General features: G+C 51.8%; 1 protein-coding gene across 1 annotated transcript in view; it reads left to right on the top strand.

Annotated features, from left to right (window-relative positions):
- LOC135889362 (zinc finger protein 208-like) overlaps positions 1-19,674 on the top strand; it is a 510,343-nt gene that overhangs the window by 144,425 nt on the left and 346,244 nt on the right. The window contains exon 3 of the mRNA XM_065417226.1: positions 1,644-1,649. Coding sequence (XP_065273298.1) covers positions 1,644-1,649 — 6 coding nt within the window. The remainder of the gene's footprint in view (positions 1-1,643; positions 1,650-19,674) is intronic.

Below are 19,674 nucleotides of genomic sequence, written 5' to 3'. Positions count from 1 at the left end.
CTTGTTGCCAAGAAGGCTAACGGCATTTTGGGCTGTATAAGTAGGGGCATTGCCAGCAGATTGAGGTATGTGATCATACCCCTCTATTCAGCCTTGGTGAGGCCTCATCTGGAGTACTGTAATAATCATGGAATATCAAGGTTGGAAGGGACCTCAGGAGGTCACCTAGTCCAACCCCCTGCTCAAAGCAGGGCTAATCCCCAGACAGATTTTTATCCCAGTTCCCTAAATGGCCCCCTCAAGGATTAAACTCATAACCCTGGGTTTAGCAGGCCAATGCTCAAACCACTGAGCTATCCCCCCCAGTCCAGGGTATGGAAAAATTGGAAAGAGTCCAGCGCAGGGCAACAAAAATGATTAGGGGGCTGGAGCACTTGACTTATGAGGAGAGGCTGAGGGAACTGGAATTGTTTAGTCTGCAAAAGAGAAGAATGAGGGGGGATTTGATAGCTTCTTTTAACTACCTGAAAGGAGTTCCAAAGAGGATGGATCTAGACTGTTCTCAGAACAAGGAGTAACAGTCTCAAGTTGCAGTGGGGGAGGTTTAGGTTGGATATTAGGAAAATCTTTTTCACTAGGAGAGTGGTGAACCACTGGAATGGGTTACCTACGGAGGTGGTGGAATCTCCTTCCTTAGAGGTTTTTAAGGTCAGGCTTGACAAAGCCCTGGCTGGGATGATTTAGTTGGGGATTGGTCCTGCTTTGAGCAGGGGGGTTGGACTAGATTCCCTCCTGAGGTCCCGTCCAGCCCTGATATTCTATGATTCTAGCCCACTATCCTGTCTTCCAGTGGTGGCCAATGCCAGGCGCCCCAGAGGGAATGAACAGAGCAGGTAATCATCAAGTGATCCATCCCCTGTCGCCCATTACCAGCTTCTGGCAAACCGAGGCTAGGGACACTATCCCTGCCAATCCTGGCTAATAGCCATTGATGGACCTATCCTCCATGCACTTCTCTAGTTCTTTTTTGAACCCTGTTCTAGTCTTGGCCTTCACAACATCCTCTGGCAGAGATTTCCCCGTGTTAACTGTGCGTTGTGTGAGCACCCATGGCCCTCTATGGGGCTTCCCTTCTCTTTCCTCTTCTATGATCTCATCTTTCATTGACTCCAGCATTTTTTCTATTCATCATCAGCATCATCCCAAACAATCTGCCCTCACCTCCTGTCCCCGCAAAGAGACAGTGTCCCCTGTCTTGTGTAAATCACTGACCTCTCTCCTCTCTCGGCACTGACTGCCCCTCCGTTTCCTTGCCCCTCAGTCTGTGCCAGTGGGACCCTTGATTCTCCCTTCTCCTTCCTCATCAAGCAGCCCAGTGAATGGGAATCTTAAAAGCATGCAGGTGATTTAGGAGCAGAAACACCCTCCCACAAACAGACCTGCCATATGATTGGCACTTGACCCTCACTGCTCAGGATTGAAACTTGTGCAGGGAGACTGCTCGGCCACATCCCCGCTGGCCATGAGCAAAGCAGCATGGCAAAAGGAGAACCTGGAGATGATGGGGATTGAATCCAGAGCTTTATACATGAAAAACATGTGCTCTATCACAAAGCTACAACCCCAGACAGGCCATGCTTATCAGGTGTTACATTCAGAGCCCTCCTGTTTCCAGAGCATCCAGTGGCCTATAATCATAGAAGATTAGGGTTGGAAGACACCTCGGGAGGTCATCTAGTCCAAGCCCCTGCTCAAAGCAGGACCAACACCAACTAAATCATCCCAGCCAGGGCTTTGTTAAGCGGGGCCTTAAAAACCTCTAAGGATGGAAATTCCACCACCTCCCTAGGGAACCCATTCCAGTGCTTCACCACCCTCCTAGTGAAATAGTGTTTCCTAATATCCAACCTAGACCTCCCCCACTGCAACTTGAGACCATTACTCCTTGTTCTGAGAACAGCCGAGCTACATCCTCTTTGGAACCTCCCTTCAGGTAGTTGAAGGCTGCTATCAAATCCCCCCTCATTCTTCTCTTCTGCAGACTAAACAAGCCCAGTTCTCTCAGCCTCTCCTCGTAAGTCATGTGCCCCAGCTCCCCGATCATTTTCATTACTAATACAGCCTAATATGCCATTAACCTTCTGGGCAACAAGGGCACACTGCTGACTCAGGCTACATCTTCACTACAGGGGGGGGTCGATTTAAGATACGCAAATTCAGCTACGCGAATAGCGTAGCTGAATTCGACGTATCGCAGCCGACTTACCCCGCTGTAGGGATGGTGGCAAAATCCACCTCTGTGGCTTCCCGTCGACGGCGCTTACTCCCACCTTCGCTGGTGGAGTAAGAGTGTCGATTCGGGGATCGATTGTCGCGTCCCAACGGGACGCGATAAATCGATCCCCGAGAGGTCGATTTCTACGCGCCGATTCAGGCGGGTAGTGTAGACCTAGCCTCATATCCAGCTTCTCATCCACTTTAATCCCCAGGTCCTTTTCTTCAGAATTTAGCGAGTCAGTCTCCAGCCTGTAGCGGTGCATGGGATTCTTCCATCCTAAGTGCAGGACTCTGCACTTGTCCTTGTTGAACCTCATCAGATTTCTTTAAGCTTCATGAGAAGCTCTGAGGGCCAATCATGCTCTCCTGGATTAAAATGTCTAATGGGCCGGATGCGGCCCCCGGGGCATAGTTTTCCCACCCCTGAAATAGCCCCATGGTGGGACAACATCCTCAGGATTAAGAGCAAAGGACTCAGGCTGAGAACCGATTTAACTCCCCTCATCTGGGATTTAACAAATTGTCTTCCATGGAGACACTGGGAACTTGTGACATTATTTTGTGGAGGAGGGATAGCTCAGTGGTTTGAGCATTGGCTTGCTAAACCCAACGTTGTAAGCTCAATCCTTGAGGGGGCCATTTAGGGATCTGGGGCAAAAATGTGTCTGGGGATTATTGGTCCTGCTTTGAGCAGTGGGTTGGGCTAGATGACCTCCTAAGGTCCCTTCCAACTCTGATATTCTATTACATTGATCAAGACTCAGGGGGGGCTGCTTTAATCTTGGTAAAAATGTGAACTTGATTCCAAGAAGGGAGAGAGGAGAAGCCTGAAGCTGACTTTAGTCCCAGACTGGGGTCTCCTGTCTCCTGGATGGTGGGAAACATCCTTTGCTGCTGCCAGGGGACAGCAGGATACTGGCGACATACCAGGGCTGGGTTGAAAGGGGAATGTTGCAGGGACTTTATCATACAGGCCCCATCCTGCTTCTCAGAGCCCACAGGAGAGAATCTAGGGAAGGGCGAGTCATTTCTCAGCTGCATTCTCAGGAGAAGCTGGTAGCTGCCCTTGACCAGACACCCAGGAGAGCAACCGTGGCAGTTCTGCGGCGAGCTCTCGCTGCCAGGGGATCCAGCTAGGAGATGGAGTGCTGGGGGCGCTGCAGTTTTGCAGTGGGGAGGAGAGCCAGACCAGTAGGGCTGTCACAGGTGGCTTTGCCAGGGGGGAGGCTCTAGGTCACATGGGGGGGGCAGTAGGAACTACAGGATGGGGGGGGACGGTTAAAATGAAACTGTACAAAAAACCTTCCCCTTTGCTCCAGCTAAAGGTCCTACTTTGGCCTCTCCCCCTTTCATGAAAATCTCCATCTCTACCTTGGCTCTCAGAAACCCCCCTCTCTCCCATGGGTATTTTCACGGTTTCTTCCTTTTTTCATGGTCTCGTACAAATATTTTTGCCATGGAAATGATCAAGTACATTTAAAATGAGAAAAACAATCAAATAGCACATCTGAACCTCCTTCACCAGCCATGGTGTTGTGTCTGAATTTTTCTACTGAAAAGTCTAGGCAGGCAGAATCACCCCTACATTTACTGTAAATCAGCCCCAGGACTTGCACCCCGCAGTTCTTGGGGCTGTGGGACAGAACTGAGCTTTACTGGCAGCAGTGAGGGAAGACGGGTGGGAGAGAGCTGTCTGGGGAATATTTTAATCCTTTATGTATATATTTTTTATAGAATTAAATCAATGTAGCTTCCACTCCTTGGACTCTTACCAGGAAATAACGTTTCTGTGCAAAGTACCCGAAACTTTTAACAATTAGACGTGAAAAGAAAGTGGCCACACGGTGGCGCCAGAACCTAAGACATGAGAAGCCATGTGCTTCTTCAATGTGCATTGATGCTGAAAAGGGAGGTGTTTTCTCTTTAACTCCCAGGCCCCCAATGCACTAGGCCCCACTCTCCTCCCACTGCCAGGAATAAAACCCAGGAGTCCTGAATCCCAGCTCCCCTGCTCTAGCCCACTAGACCCCACTCCCTGTGACAAAGGAGGAGCTCAGAGACTCCTGTGCTGTCTCCTTGCCTTCCTGCCTGTGTTGCACTTGAAACCCAATTGGGTTTCCTTGGGCAGTTTTGACTCTTGCTCCCAGGAAGAGGGTAATTTTAGGTGCAGGTTCCAAATAGTGCAATGAACCAGCCAGAAGGGGCAGCAGGTATCGGTGTAGGGGCCATTGAAATAATCATAGCAACGTACTTCAGGGAAACATTTATTAATGAAACGTCAATAAAAGGTCAGAATCTGCTAGTGTCAGTGTCACACTAGAGGGCGCTGCGATGGTTTTAAATTTGTCATCCAAAGCTAGCCACCACCTAGCACATGTTTCAACCTCTTCTTCTCTTACCGTTGCTCATTATCAGAGAAGGGGAGAGAGAGAGTGAGCAATAGAAACAGAGACCTGGTGACTGAAGCAAACATTTCTTTGCTCCTTGCTTGGCTCTGTCAGTTATTCGGCTACAAACTCACCCCCCACCCACTGTCTCTCCAGGCTTCAATGGGCAGGAAGAGCTTAGCTCTCAATGGGACTTGGGGAGCTCAGGACATTACTGTGAGCTGGGACCCCAGACTCACTCCCCATCCAGCTGCATCCTGTCCTGTGCACCCCAAACCCTTCCCCTGTGTGATTCCTATTGCAGCTCAGATTCCCCAAGACCTCCAGTTCAGTTGAAGATGAGCCGCTGGAGGGTAAGGACATCTCCCATCCGTGGCTGGAGCTTGGACCTGACAGTGCCCGAGACCAGGAGGGACTGCCAGAGCTGCCGGTCACACCAGGGCCGGCTCCAGGCACCAGCGAAGGAAGCAGGTGCCTGGGGCAGCCAATAGAAAGGGGCGGCACTCCATCCGCTGTTGGGGCGGCACGTCCGGGACTGTGGCGGCAATTCAGCGGCAGGTCCGTCAGTCCTTCGCTTCCTCTTCGGCGGCACTTCGGCGGCCGCTCAATCGGGGGTTTTTTTCTTCGCCGCTGCTTGGGACGGCAAAAAAGCTGGAGCTGGCCCTGGGTCACACCAAAGAGTTGCTGGGGCTGCCCTTGACTGTTTACACCGGCAAGACAAACAACGACCCTGGGACCCAGGTAACCCACTCCCCCCAAACGGGAGAGTAGGAAGTAGCCCAGGGGAGCCGAATAAAGCTCAGCTGAGTTGGTGACTGATGGCCGGCCGGCATGTTGCGGCCGAATTTCCCCACTGACCCAGTGGTGGAATACTCCACTACTGTTAAGGCCCTGGGCTGGGATGTGGTGCAGTCGGGTGGCCCTGCATCCCCTGCCATCCCACCCCTGGGGTGACAACCTCCCCAGCCTCAGCCAAGAGAGCTGTGTTTGTCCGCAGTTCGCCAGAGCCAGGTCCCCCATCTGTTTGCTGCTCTGCCCTGTTTGAGTGTCTGGGCGTATAGACCCATTACTGCACTGTCCTGAATGCATCAGAACCTCCTAACTGCTTGTTTCCCTGCCTGCTTATGAACTCTGCTGCTCTACCCTGATTGTAGGCCAGAGCTCTGTAACTGTTTGGTGCCCCACCCTGTCAGAGGGCCAGGGGCCCCTACCCTCAGTACTGTGCTACCCTGCAGAGTGGAAGAGACCCCAGGTGTGACGGGTTAGATCACAGAAACCCCCTTGGGAACTGCCACCTGATGTGCTTTGACTACCTCTGAGCCTGTTTTCCCTGCCAGCTTAGGACTTCAGTGCCCTGCCTGGTCTGAGCCAGACACGCTAGCCTGTTACAAACCCAGACCCAGGTCTGAACCACATCCCCTAAAAGCTGCAGGCTTAACTGAAAACAGTGTAAGAAGTGTTCCTGTCTCCAACACACCGATGCCCAACTCCCAATGGCGTCCAAACCCCAAATAAATCCGTTTTACCCTGTATAAAGCTGTCCCGTCCCCCCCACGTATTAATACATATTCTGGGTTAATTAATAAATAAAAAGTGATTTTATTAACTACAAAAGTAGGATTTAAGTGGTTCCAAGTAATAACAGACAGAACAAAGTGAATTACCAAGTAAAATAAAATAAAACATGCAAGTCTAAACCTAATACAGTAAGAAAATTGAATACAAATAAAATCTCACCCTCAGAGATGTTTCAGTAAGTTTCTTTCACAGACTGGACGCCTTCCTAGTCTGGGCACAATCCTTTCCCCTGCTCCAGTCTTTGTTCCAGCTCAGGTGGTAGCTAGGGGATTTCTCATGACTCCAGCCCCCTTTGTTCTGTACCACCCCCTTATATATCTTTTGCATAAGGCGGGAATCCTTTGCCCCTCTCTGGGCTCCCACCCCTCCTTCTAAATGGAAAAGCACCAGGTTAAAGATGGCTTCCAGGTCAGGTGACATGATCACATGTCATTGTAAGACTCCAATCCCTCATTCCTCCCAGCATGACTCACAGGAAGGCCTGCAAGCAAACAGAGCCATCTACAGACAATTGTCCTGGTTGATGGGAGCCATCAAGATTCCAAACCACCATTAATGGCCCACACTTTGCATAACTACAATAGGACCTCAGAGTTTTATTTCATATTTCTAGTTTCAGATACAAGCGTGATACATTTATACAAATAGGATGACCACACTCAGTAGATTATAAGCTTTGTAATGATACCTTACAAGAGACCTTTTGCAAGAAGCATATTCCAGTTACATTATATTCACACTCATTAGCATATTTTCATAAAATCATATAGAGGGCAATGTCACACCCGGGCTAATTCCCCCCTGAACTGTGCCCTTCCAGAGGACTTGTAGCAAGGGGGCATGGCCTCTTTCCAAGACGGACGGAGGGACAGCTGCAAACGCCTTCCAGCGTACCATGGATTGATATAGGGGCAATTGGATCTTTTCTGTCTTCTTATCTATCCTTTTCCTGATGGGGTCAGCATCCTGTTATCTTCCTAGCAACCTGACCTGTCTCCCCAGGTCCATCTCCCCAGGCTCCTGAAATCATCAGATTCTCTGCTGCATCTTTGTGAGCAAGAAATTTTTTCTGTTATGAGAACCCCCCCCTGAGCTGCTGGGGGGTCCCTCCTCCACTCTACAGTGTTGACCTAAGTAGACAAGCCCTCACACATAGAGGACAAGACAGTTAGCTTTTCCCAGTTGGTAGTGTGGTTGAGCAGTCTAAGGTGCTGGTTTAAGGTACTGGTCTCTTTGGAGGCGTGGGTTTGAATCCCACCACTGCTAACTCTTTAGTCACTCTGTACCTGCCATGGAAACAGAATGGAGCTTCAGTCCCTATTTTCAGGGCTCACCATTCCCACATGCCTCTTTCGCCCCTCCTCATGCCCCCCCCCGCCTGCCTATCAGCCATCCCCTCACCACTCCCATGTGCCTCTTTGCCCCCTCCTCATGGCCCCACCGCCTGCCCCTCCTCATGGCCCCACCGCCTGCTAGCCAGCCCCTCACCGCTCCCATGTGCCTCTTTGCCCCCTCCTCATGGCCCCACCGCCTGCCTGCCAGCCAGCCACTCACCACTCCCACACGCCTCTTTGCCCCCTCCCCAAGGTCCCCCCGCCAGCCAGCCAGCCACTCACCACTCCCACGTGCCTCTTTGCCCCCTCCTCATGGCCCCACCATGCCCACCTACCAGCCCCTCACCACTCCTGTGCACCTCTTCACCCCCTCCCCCAGGGCCCTCCACCCGCCTGCCGGCCAGCCAGCCTCCCACCTGACTTTACCTCCTCCTCCTGGCCCCACCCCGCCTGTTGGCCAGCCAGCCCCTCACCACTCCCACCTGCATCTTCGCCTCCTCCTCCTGACCCCATCCCGCCTGCCAGCCAGCCAGCCACTCACCACTCCCACCTGCATCTTCGCCTCCTCCTCCTGACCCCATCCCGCCTGCCAGCCAGCCACTCACCACTCCCACGCGCCTTTTTGCCCCCTCCCCAAGGTCCCCCTGCCAGCCAGCCAGCCCTGCACCACTCCCACGTGCCTCTTTGCACCCTCCTCATGGCCCCACCGCGCCCGCCTACCAGCCCCTCACTACTTCCAAGCGCCTCTTTGCCCCCTCCCCAAGGTTCCTCCACCTGCCAGCCAGCCAGCCTTTCACCATACCCACGTACCTCTTCGCCCCCTCCCCCAGACCCCGTCGCCCACCTGCCCACCGCTTTCCACTCCCAGGCTAATCCTGGCTAATACACATGTATGTACCTATCCGCCGTGCATGTGTCTAATTTTTTTTTTAACCCTGTAGCATCGTAGCTATGAAAACTGCAACAGTGCCGCATCATCTATGTGTAACCCTTCTGCCAGGTTCAATAGCTAGGGGTTCCGTTTGACAATACAACACAGAACCAGTTTGAACCCCACCCAGTCATCTGGGGAAATTACACACCACCCCTGGGCGTATCCAAGAAGCAATATTTTCCCCTCATATGACCATGAAATTGCCCAGGGAGGTTGTGGAATCTCCATCACTGGAGGTTTTTAAGAGCAGGTTAGGCCAACACCTGTCAGGGATGGTCTAGTGAATACTCAATCCTGCCATGAGTGCAGGGGACTGGACTAGATGCCCTCTCGAGGTTCCTTCCAGTCCTACGATTGTATGATTTTAACAGGGTGCAAAAGTGTGCAAGTTTCCCACCTCTGCTCCCAGATAAATGATGCAGCCCCTGCCTCCTACAGTAGAGAAACTAATGACAGACAAGTCCTTCTGAAAGTAGCAGGGGAGAGGAGCACCGATGACTGATAAGTCCATCAATTGCTTAGCCAGGATGGGCAGGGATGGTGTCCCTAGTCTCTGTTTGCCAGCAGCTGGGAATGGGAGACGGGATGGATCACTTGATGATTACCTGTTCTATTCTTTTCCTGTGGGACACCTGGCATTGGCCACTGTCAGAATACAGGATAGAATCATAGAATATCAGGGTTGGAAGGGACCTCAGGAGGTCATCTAGTCCAACCCCCTGCTCAAAGCAGGACCAATCCCCAACTAAATCATCCCAGCCAGGGCTTCCTCAAGCCTGACCTTAAAAACCTCTAAGGATGGAGATTCCACCACCTCCCTAGGGAACCCATTCTAGTGTTTCACCACCCTCCTAGTGAAAAAGTTTTTCCTAATATCCAACCTAAACCTCTCCCACTGCAACTTGAGACCATTACTCCTTGTTCTGTCATCTGCTACCACTGAGAACAGTCTAGATCCATCCTCTTTGGAACACCCTTTCAGGTAGTTGAAAGCAGCTATCAAATCCCCCCTCATTCTTCTCTTCTGCAGACTAAACAATCCCAGTTCCCTCAGCCTCTCCTCATAAGTCATGTGCTCCAGACCCCTAATCATTTTTGTTGCCCTCCGCTGGACTCTTTCCAATTTTTCCACATCCTTCTTGTAGTATGGGGCCCAAAACTGGACACAGTACTCCAGATGAGGCCTCACCAATGTCGAATAAAGGGGAACGATCACGTTCCTCGATCTGCTGGCAATGCCCCTACTTATACAGCCCAAAATGCCGTTAGCCTTCTTGGCAACAAGAGCACACTGTTGACTCATATCCAGCTTCTCGTCCACTGTGACCCCTAGGTCCTTTTTTGCAGAACTGCTACCTAGCCATTCGGTCCCTAGTCTGTAGCGGTGCATGGGATTCTTCCGTCCTAAGTGCAGGACTCTGCACTTATCCTTGTTGAACCTCATCAGATTTCTTTTGGCCCAATCCTCTAATTTGTCTAGGTCCCTCTGTATCTGATCCCTACCCTCTAGTGTATCTACCACGCCTCCCAGTTGAGTGTCATCTGCAAACTTGCTGAGAGTGCAGTCCACACCATCCTCCAGATCATTAATAAAGACATTAAACAAAACCGGCCCCAGGACCGACCCCTGGGGCACTCCGCTCGAAACCGGCTGCCAACTAGACATGGAGCCATTGATCACTACCCATTGAGCCCAACGATCTAGCCAGCTTTCTATCCACCTTACAGTCCATTCATCCATACTTCTTTAACTTGGCAGCAAGAATACTGTGGGAGACCGTATCAAAAGCTTTGCTAAAGTCAAGGAATAACACATCCACTGCTTTCCCCTCATCCACAGAGCCAGTTATCTCCTCATAGAAGGCAATTAGGTTAGTCAGGCATGACTTGCCCTTGGTGAATCCATGCTGACTGTTCCTGATCACTTTCCTCTCCTCTAAGTGTTTCATAATTGATTCCTTGAGGACATGCTCCATGATTTTTCCAGGGACTGAGTTGAGGATGACTGGCCTGTAGTTCCCCGGATCCTCCTCCTTCCCTTTTTTAAAGATGGGCACTACATTAGCCTTTTTCCAGTCATCCGGGACCTCCCCCGATCGCCATGAGTTTTAAAAAATAATGGCTAATGGCTCTGCAATCTCATCCGCCATCTCCTTTAGCACCCTCGGATGCAGCGCATCCGGCCCCATGGACTTGTGCACATCCAGTTTTTCTAAATAGTCCCGAACCACTTCTTTCTCCACAGAGGGCTGGTCACCTTCTCCCCATACTGTGCTGCCCAGTGCAGCAGTCTGGGAGCTGACCTTGTTCGTGAAGACAGAGGCAAAAAAAATCATTGAGTACATTAGCTTTTTCCACATCCTCGGTCACTAGGTTGCCTCCCTCATTTAGTAAGGGGCCCACACTTTCCTTGACTTTCTTCTTGTTGCTAACATACCTGAAGAAACCCTTCTTGTTACTCTTAACATCTCTTGCTAGCTGCAACTCCAAGTGTGATTTGGCCTTCCTGATTTCACTCCTGCATGCCTGAGCAATATTTTTATACTCCTCCCTGGTCAATTGTCCAATCTTCCACTTCTTGTAAGCTTCTTTTTTGCGTTTAAGATCAGCAAGGATTTCACTGTTTAGCCAAGCTGGTCGCCTGCCATATTTACTATTCTTTCTACACATCGGGATGGTTTGTTCCTGCAACCGCAATAAGGATTCTTTAAAATACAGCCAGCTCTCCTGGACCCCTTTGCCCTTTATGTTATTCTCCCAGGGGATCCTGCCCATCTGTTCCCCGAGGGAGTCAAAGTCTGCTTTTCTGAAGTCCAGGGTCCATATTCTGCTGCTCTCCTTTCTTTCTTGTGTCAGGATCCTGAACTCGACCATCTCATGGTCACTGCCTCCCAGGTTCCCATCCACTTTTGCTTCCCCTACTAATTCTTCCCTGTTTGTGAGCAGCAGGTCAAGAAGAGCTCTGCCCCTAGTTGGTTCCTCCAGCACTTGCACCAGGAAATTGTCCCCTACACTTTCCAAAAACTTCCTGGATTGTCTGTGCACCGCTGTATTGCTCTCCCAGCAGATATCAGGGTGATTAAAGTCTCCCATGAGAACCAGGGCCTGCGATCTAGCAACTTCTGCTAGTTGCCAGAAGAAAGCCTCGTCCACCTCATCCCCCTGGTCTGGTGGTCTATAGCAGACTCCGACCACGACATCACCCTTGTTGCTCACACTTCTCAACTTTATCCAGAGACTCTCAGGTTTTTCTGCAGTTTCATACCGGAGCTCTGAGCAGTCATACTCCTCTCTTACATACAACGCAACTCCCCCACCTTTTCTGCCCTGCCTGTCCTTCCTGAACAGTTTATATCCATCCATGACAGTACTCCAGTCATGTGAGTTATCCCACCAAGTCTCTGTTATTCCAATCGCATCATAGTTCCCTGACTGTGCCAGGACTTCCAGTTCTCCCTGCTTGTTTCCCAGGCTTCTTGCATTTGTGTATGGGCACTTAAGATAACACATCGATCGTCCCTCTTTCTCAGTATGAGACAGGAGTCCTCCCCTCTTGCGCTCTCCTGCTTGTGCTTCCTCCCAGGATCCCATTTCCCCACTTACCTCAGGGCTTTGGTCTCCTTAACCCGGTGAACCTAGTTTAAAGCCGTCCTCACTAGGTTAGCCAGCCTGCTTGCGAAGATGCTCTTCCCTCTCTTCGTTAGGTGGAGCCTGTCTCTGCCTAACACTCCTCCTTCTTGGAACACCATCCCATGGTCGAAGAATCCAAAGCCTTCTCTCCGACACCACCTGCGTAGCCATTCGTTGACTTCCACGATTCGACAGTCTCTACCCAGGCCTTTTCCTTGCACAGGGAGGATGGACGAGAACACCACTTGCGCCTCAAACTCCTTTATCATTCTTCCCAGAGCCACGTAGTCTGCAGTGATCCGCTCAAGGTCGTTCTTAGCAGTATCATTGGTGCCCACGTGGAGAAGCAGGAAGGGGTAGCGATCCGAGGGCTTGATGAATCTTGGCAGTCTCTCCGTCAGATTGTGTATCCTAGCTCCTGGCAAGCAGCAGACCTCTCGGTTTTCCCGGTCGGGGCGGCAGACAGATGATTCAGTACCCCTGAGGAGGGAGTCCCCAATCACCACCACCCTCCTCCTCCTCTTGGGAGTGGTGGTCGTGGAACCCCCATCCCTAGGACAGTGCATCTTTTGCCTGCCAATCGGTGGAGTCTCCTTCTGCTCCCTTCCCTCAGATGGGTCATCTAGTCCACTCTCCGCATTAGTACCTGTAGAGAGAACATGGAAACGATTGCTCACCTGTATCTCCATTGCTGGTACATGGACGCTGCAGCTGGCAGCAGTGGGTGCTGGGAGGATGGAGGCAGGAGCCGGGGAGAAGAACCGAGATCATCAGACCTCACCTCGGGCAGCTCCTAGGCTGGAAAAGAGCAGACACTGCTGCCTCCATTCTGAACTGGGAGCTCAGCAGCTGCTGCTGCTTCCCCAGTGGGGTCTGTGCTGGGGAGAGCCCTTCCTTAAAGCCCCCTGCCCCGTGCAAAGCAGACAGGGGGATTCAGGTGGGGAAAGAGATCGGGCCCCAGTGTGTGTGTGTGGGGGGGGTTCCCCTTTGTGTGTCCCCTTTGTGTGTCTGATGGTGGAGGTGTCAGGGAGGGAAGAGATGAAAAAATAAGATAGAGATGGGGGAGGGGCCGTGTGAATTGCAGTCTTTGGAAATTAGGGCGAGGAGCAGGGAGAGAAATGGGGGGCAGTGAATTTCCCTCAGATCTTGCCCTTTCGGTCTCAAATATTGATAAAATTCCCCCCCTGCCCAGTTTTGCCCCTTTTCTCCACTATTGCAGAATGTCGGTAATACAATCTGTCGATTTCTCCCCTTTGCTCTCAAGCCATCCGCCTTTTCTCTATTCTCCTTTTCAGATTGTGTCCCATTTCCTCTCCAGGTCTCAAATGTCAATTTCAGGTCTCCTCAGATTTGGGGATTTGTGCAGCGCTTTGTCCTTGGTTAGGTGGGAAATTGTTGCCCTGAGTCATTCCCTAACTGGGATCGGGAGTTAGCAGGTGCTGTTTGGGGGACCCCTGAGACATGGCTGCCTCTGGGGTGGGGATGGAGTGGCTGTTCTCTGCCAGCTACAGGGCATGGCAGGGGCGCAGGAAGGGAAGGGAGGAGCCAGTGACCCCTATGGAGACTGCCCAGCCCCAGGTTAGCCAGTTTAGGCTGCTACCCAATGCAGCTCCCACCAGTTGCCAGTCACCTGCCCAACCCTGCTGCTATTGCCACCCTGCTGCAAAGTAAACTTGGGGCTTCTTCAGCCCTCCTTTCCCAGGGCTCCCTGCTGCCCATGTGAATGGCAGGGCAGCAGGGAAACCATTCCTTTCTGTCTAATTACTGATCATCCCTATACAGCCTCCTCAAACGTTCTGATTTTTCCCTCTGATTATTGGCTATCCCTACACAATCCCCACAGATATTGGTGGGTTTCTGTCAGATATTTAGCGTGACCCCTTTCCTTCCCCATTCTCACAGACTGATGTAAAATACCCTAAAAAATCACCCCATTGTTCTCTCTCGTTATCTATTACTGATTTAATATCCCCTGCGATTTCCCCATCTCTCTGACTATCTGGCATCAACAAAATCGCCTTCGATTTCAATCTTCTGGCAAATTCCAATAATGATAGAAAATTCTGGCCAATTTTGTCCCGCTCTAATGCTCGAATACTGCTATGAACGCCACTCCAAGTTGATCACTTTACCTATTTATTGATATAAATTCCTTCTGATATTTCCACTTTCCTCTCTTTCAAACTGCAGGAAGTTCAGGTTTTGGGGCGGAGAACATTGGTGGGAGGTGGTTTCATTAGCTACCTGCCATCATTTTTAAGGGAATGGAGACGTCTCAATCTCTCTGCCTCTGTCTATATGTTTAAGATATCTGGATTGAGCTTCCAATGTCATAATGATAAATTGCATAGCTGCTGCTTGACCACGTTTTGGTTCATTATGAAATATACGCAAGAGACCAAATAGCCAATGTCAGTCATGTGGATTAATATGGTACAGGACAAATGGTTCTGTATGATACCAGTGTCTGAAGACCCATCCCGTACCGTGATGTTACACAGGGCGGCACATGAACTGCCCGTTCGGGGAGCCTAGCCCCCGGCCCCGCCCCTTCTGCCCAATGCCCCTACCCCGCCAGAGCCCAGAGCAGCCCCAGGTGGTCCCAGTGTCCCCAGCCCCAGAGCACCAGGCAGTGCGAGCACTGGCCCCAGCCATCCTGAGTCCCGGGCCGCAGGCCGACCCACCCCATCCCCAGCCTGGGCCATGGGAGAAGAGTGGGATGCCTCTGGGGTGGGGATGGGGGAGGGAGTCTGGGGGCGGAACATTGGCAGGGCCACATCTGGCTGTTTGGGGAGGCTCAACCTCCGCTGGCCTGTGATACCCACCGCCTATAATGTTACAGTCACCTTATGCCAACGTTACATCCCTAAAGCGATCTTTTTATACCCTACTGGTTTACCAGTAAAAGGTCCCACATAAGTCATTTCAAACTAGATTCAACTAATTATGTTTTATCTTAATTATCTGGTACCATGGTGTACCCCTTCTCTTTTTTCTGAACCCACCATGCATCCCAGGTCCTGGTGCACCCTTATCTGAGCTCTGGGCACATGCATTCCAGACACTAAGGGGTACGAAAACCCCTCTTGGGCTGTACCTGGATAAATAGGTTTGTGAGGATAACTGCCTGCCTGTTGCTATAAGGCAGGGGTGGCCAAACTGTGGTTCTTTTACAGTTAAAGTCTGGCTTGTAGAGCCCCCACGCCCTCCCCCCATCCTCGGCCTACCAGAATTGGGGTGGGGGGAGGCTCAGAGTTTCTGCCCTGCAGTGGGGTGGTGGGGCTAGAGGCTTTTGCCAGAGATGACTGGTGCATGCTGAGAGTGCAGAGGCACAATTTAAAGGTTCAGCCCCCCTAACAGCTTGAATCACACCTTCCCCCCCCCAGGCACACCCCTCTCCTAACCTCAGCAGCCCCTCCCTGCAGCTCCCAGGTGTTTGCTCCGCTTGGAGAGGCAGTGAAAGGAGCTGGGAGCTGCAGGGAGGGGCTGCTGCTTTAGCTCCGCAGGAGAGGCAGCAGCAAGAGCTGCGGCTTTCCCTGCAGCTCCCAGCTGTTTGTCGCTGCCTTTCCCCAGGGCTGCAGCCCCCAGCTTGCTGGCTCCAGCACCGACTGTCCAGGGAGGGGGCCTGGTGGTACCATGTGACCAAGCGGGGCCAGAAAACCGTGGCAAAAATATGGGGGGAGCACATGACCCCTCGTGCCCCCTTCCGCCTGTTGTCTCTGGCTTCTGCCCAGGGGGAGGGGGCGTCTTGGGGCTTGAGACCCATGGGAGGGCCTGCGGGGGCTCAGGGCTTCTACAGGAGCAGGGCTGAAGCCCCAAGCCCTGGCAGGTGCACCCTGGCTCTCGAACTTCTGAAGATTGTCATATGTGGCTTGGACAGTCGGCCCTGCTAGAAGGAAACAATTATATGTCCTGATGCTAAGAGTTTTCCCAGCTACTTAAGCCAAAGTTTACCTCAGCTAATGCCAGATGTTACAGGCTACTGGCCATGAATGAACAGGATTATAACAAAGGTACAGGCTAATCTGGGCTATATAACTGCTTAATATGTGTACTTAATGCTTAATATATCTGTAGGCTAGCCAGCGTATATTAGTCAACAGTCAGATGCTGCTTCCATTGAGATGTGGGATCTGGGACCGAACAGCTGCTGGTCCCCCAGTGGGAATACTGGGAGGGACCTTCATTAAAGCTCCCTCTGTGCCTAGCCAAGGTGGGGGCTTTCTCCAGCAAGGACTAGCCCCTAGTGCAGCCCCGGGCTCTGCTGACACCAGCTCCGGAGCCAGACACTCCAGGTGATTGAGGGACACCTTGGGGAAAGTGCTGGGGACAGTGACTCTCTGCACAGACAGCCCCTCTTTGCCCCTTCTCTGCTCCTCGTGTGTCTTCAGCTCCCAGAGCTGCTGCTGTCATTGACGCCCACAGGATCTCGCTCCCGTTAGAACTTGCAGGAGCCAATCTAGTTGCAGATCGAATACCCCTGGAAATGGACCAGTGATCAAGTCTCCCAGCCAGAGTGGAGAGAGGGAAAGAGGTAGAAAGGGGAAAGAGGAGAGAGACACTGAAAGAGGCAGCAGGAGAAATAAGTGGGGAGAGAGATCCCAGCTCTCAAATGAGCCTAGACACACACATTGCAGCATCATGTTCCTGGGAACAAGGTGAGGAGCAGATGGAGGAAAAGCCAGTTCCTGCCGCTGCGGGAGAGTGCTATCCCAAGGACTACGGCTGAGGGAGCCACCTCAAAGCAGCTCCTTTGGTTCTGCTCCTATCTAACGTTTGGTTCACACTCTGTTCCTGGGAGGGTTTAAAAAAGTCTCAGTGGGTTTAGCCCATGTGCAAAGGGTTGGGTCCACGCTGCAAAAAAGCGACTGTGCATTTGCCCAGCAAGGTGGAGTCTAGAAGGTCCGTCGGCCAGGAAAGAGACTGGGGGGAAATTGGGTGTCAAAAGCTCCTGCTGAAATCTCTTTAGTCACCCCTTTGCCCTTGAGGGGCTGCAGAACAACACCCACGTTTTGGGTGAGATTGTCCCATCCTCCCCACTACCGGCAGGGCCGCCGAGAGCGGGTTTGGGTCCCCCAGCAAGGACGGACCGGCTAAACAGGGCCGACGAAGCTGGGCCCCAGGCCCCCTTCCGGATCGCCGGGCCCCAGTAATTTGTACCTGCTTCCCCGCCTCTCTCGTCGGCCCTGAGTACCAGGGATGAGAATCCCTGCCTGAAGTAGCTCCACTGTTATCAGGAAGTTGTTGGGGGGGCTCCTGCTGCAGGGAGTAAATAGATAGGAGGTGAGAGCTGGTGGAGAGGGGGCAGAAAATACACAGGCTAGAGAAAGGGAGGGGGATAAAGTATAACAAACATGCTGAGACTTGTTTAACCTGGCGGCTAGATTCTAGTAAAAGACTCAGGGGGGTGGGAGGTGGAAATTCCTCTCTCTTTATGGAACAGGAAACAACCCACCTAGGTAGGAAAACGGACCAGATTCCCAGTGCTGGAGCCTGACCCGACTAACCAACAGCTGCTGTGAGATATGAAGGGGGCACCCATTAGTCAGGCTTAGGGGAGATGCCCCTCCCTTCATATCCAGCTCCTCACAATGAGGAGGGTGTTGGGCTTCCTACCTCGGAACTCTCCCTGGACCTTGCCAGGGGCCCCATCTCCTGTATCAGTCTGTGGCTAGTAGGTGTGTGATGAATATGAAGACCCTGCCCCCACAATCTGCTGGGAAGGACAATGGGCTCTCTCCTTATCCCCTCACCCTCATGCCTCCTGGATGCTCTTTCTCGCCTCACTCTGAGGCCTGCTGGCTCCTCTGAGCAGGGTGGAGGAGGGACCTGCTGATTGTGAGCCTCCCAGAGCTTCCATCTGCTAGGTCCCTCTCCCCCATGAATAGTGGGGTTGTGAGTGGTGAAGCAGGTACTGAGTGTTGGACTCTTGCTCTTTCAGGGGCCGGTGATCTTCGAGGAGGTGGCTGTGTATTTCACCAGGGAAGAGTGGGCTCTGCTGGACCCCACTCAGAGAGCCCTCTAGAGAGACGTCATGCAGGAGAACTATGAGAATGTGACCTCGCTGGGTAAGGATTCCCATCCCCTCTGTTATTAGCTGCTGTGAGGTCTCTAAAGGACTCAGCTTGGCTTCAGCTCAGGGTTCGTCCCTCGTTCGTTAGAGAACTCTCCTGAAATAACTCCTGCCTGCAATAGACTAGATCACTTGGGAGGGGCGGGGGGAATTAAATCTTGAGTTTAAAATACTCTATTATCATGTCCTTTTAACTGCTTTTTAAAACAGCAACAACATCTGAAAATTTTGACCCTGCTCTGTTTCCTCTTCCCACCCTCACACCTCTAAAGCAAACTCAGATGATTTTGCACGGAAGCTCGGATGTTTGCCTGGAGATGTGGTGGGGTGTTCACCCCACTCCAACCCTGAAAGGGTTAAGGGGGCTCAGAAAGGGCCAATTAGTGTGATAGGGCCCCACATGAGGGGATTAGGTAGGAGGAGCAACCCCTGACTAGAGGGTGGAGCTGAACTGAGCAGGTATGGGCTGGGCTTGGATAAAGCCAGGAAGCTGGCAGCAGAAAGGGCTGCAGCGAGCAAGTCTGCAGCCATCCTCTGTGCATTAGAGAGGGAAGGAGGGAACCTAGGAGCCTGGCCATGAGGGAAAGGCATACCCTGAAGTGAGACGGGTGGCGAAGAAAGTGTGAGGCAATGATTTAGCTAGCACAGTGGATTTAAGGACTGCCTGGGATGCTGTGGAGGACTTTGACAGAACCCCAGAAGGGGAGGGGTATTGTGACCTGGCCGGAACGCCAAGCCATGAAGTGACAGCAGATGAGTCCCGAGAGAGGGGCTGCAGAGCGAGACGATGGGCCAAGAAACCACAAGACAAGGGCATCGGGCTGAAAAGAGCTAATCCCCGGAGTGGCCAGGAGGAGGCACCGGTGGCAGTGAGTAGTCAACCCCGTGATGGAGAGCAAAGGAATTTCTGGGGAGCTGTTTGCTAAGGGAAAGAAGATTATTAAGGGCCTGGATGCTAGTATAAAGACACCCCCATCCCCGCCACAACCCTGCTCAGTAATACGCAGCACAATATTGCAGGGTAATAATGAATAAGGATGACCGGCACAGCACCAATGAATACACTTTCCCAGAGCACCTTCCTGGGTAATATTCTGCAGCTCCCTCTGTGACTAGGGTCTGGGGGGGGGGCACTGCATTGAGATTGCTCAGTCAGGGCAAACTGCAACAAATGGGGCAGACGGTCCCCGGAACTGGTGGTTATTTCTAATACTTAAATTCACAAATCCAGCAACAAAACAGCTTCTACAATACCTTCCTGGCTACCCAGAAACCAGTAACACAGCTCCCTTAAAGCAACCCAGTCTTGGCCTCCCACCCAAACAGCCAAGTTAAATATGGTGAGGATTACTGAAAATCTTGTTCATCCTATAAAAAGTTCTACCAATCCCAAAGGATTGGATTCATTACCCACCAGGTCAGTGAATAGATCAGATCTTACCCAAATCCACGCTTACTGCCAATTCTTATTAACTAGACTAAGATTTATGAAAAAGAAAAGAGAGACAGTATAGGTTAAAA

This window comes from Emys orbicularis, chromosome 15 (genome assembly GCF_028017835.1).
Source record: "Emys orbicularis isolate rEmyOrb1 chromosome 15, rEmyOrb1.hap1, whole genome shotgun sequence".
Classification (NCBI taxonomy): Eukaryota; Metazoa; Chordata; order Testudines; family Emydidae; genus Emys; species Emys orbicularis.
Note: the sequence above shows the minus strand (reverse complement) of the source record. Positions and strands in the feature narration are given on the sequence as shown.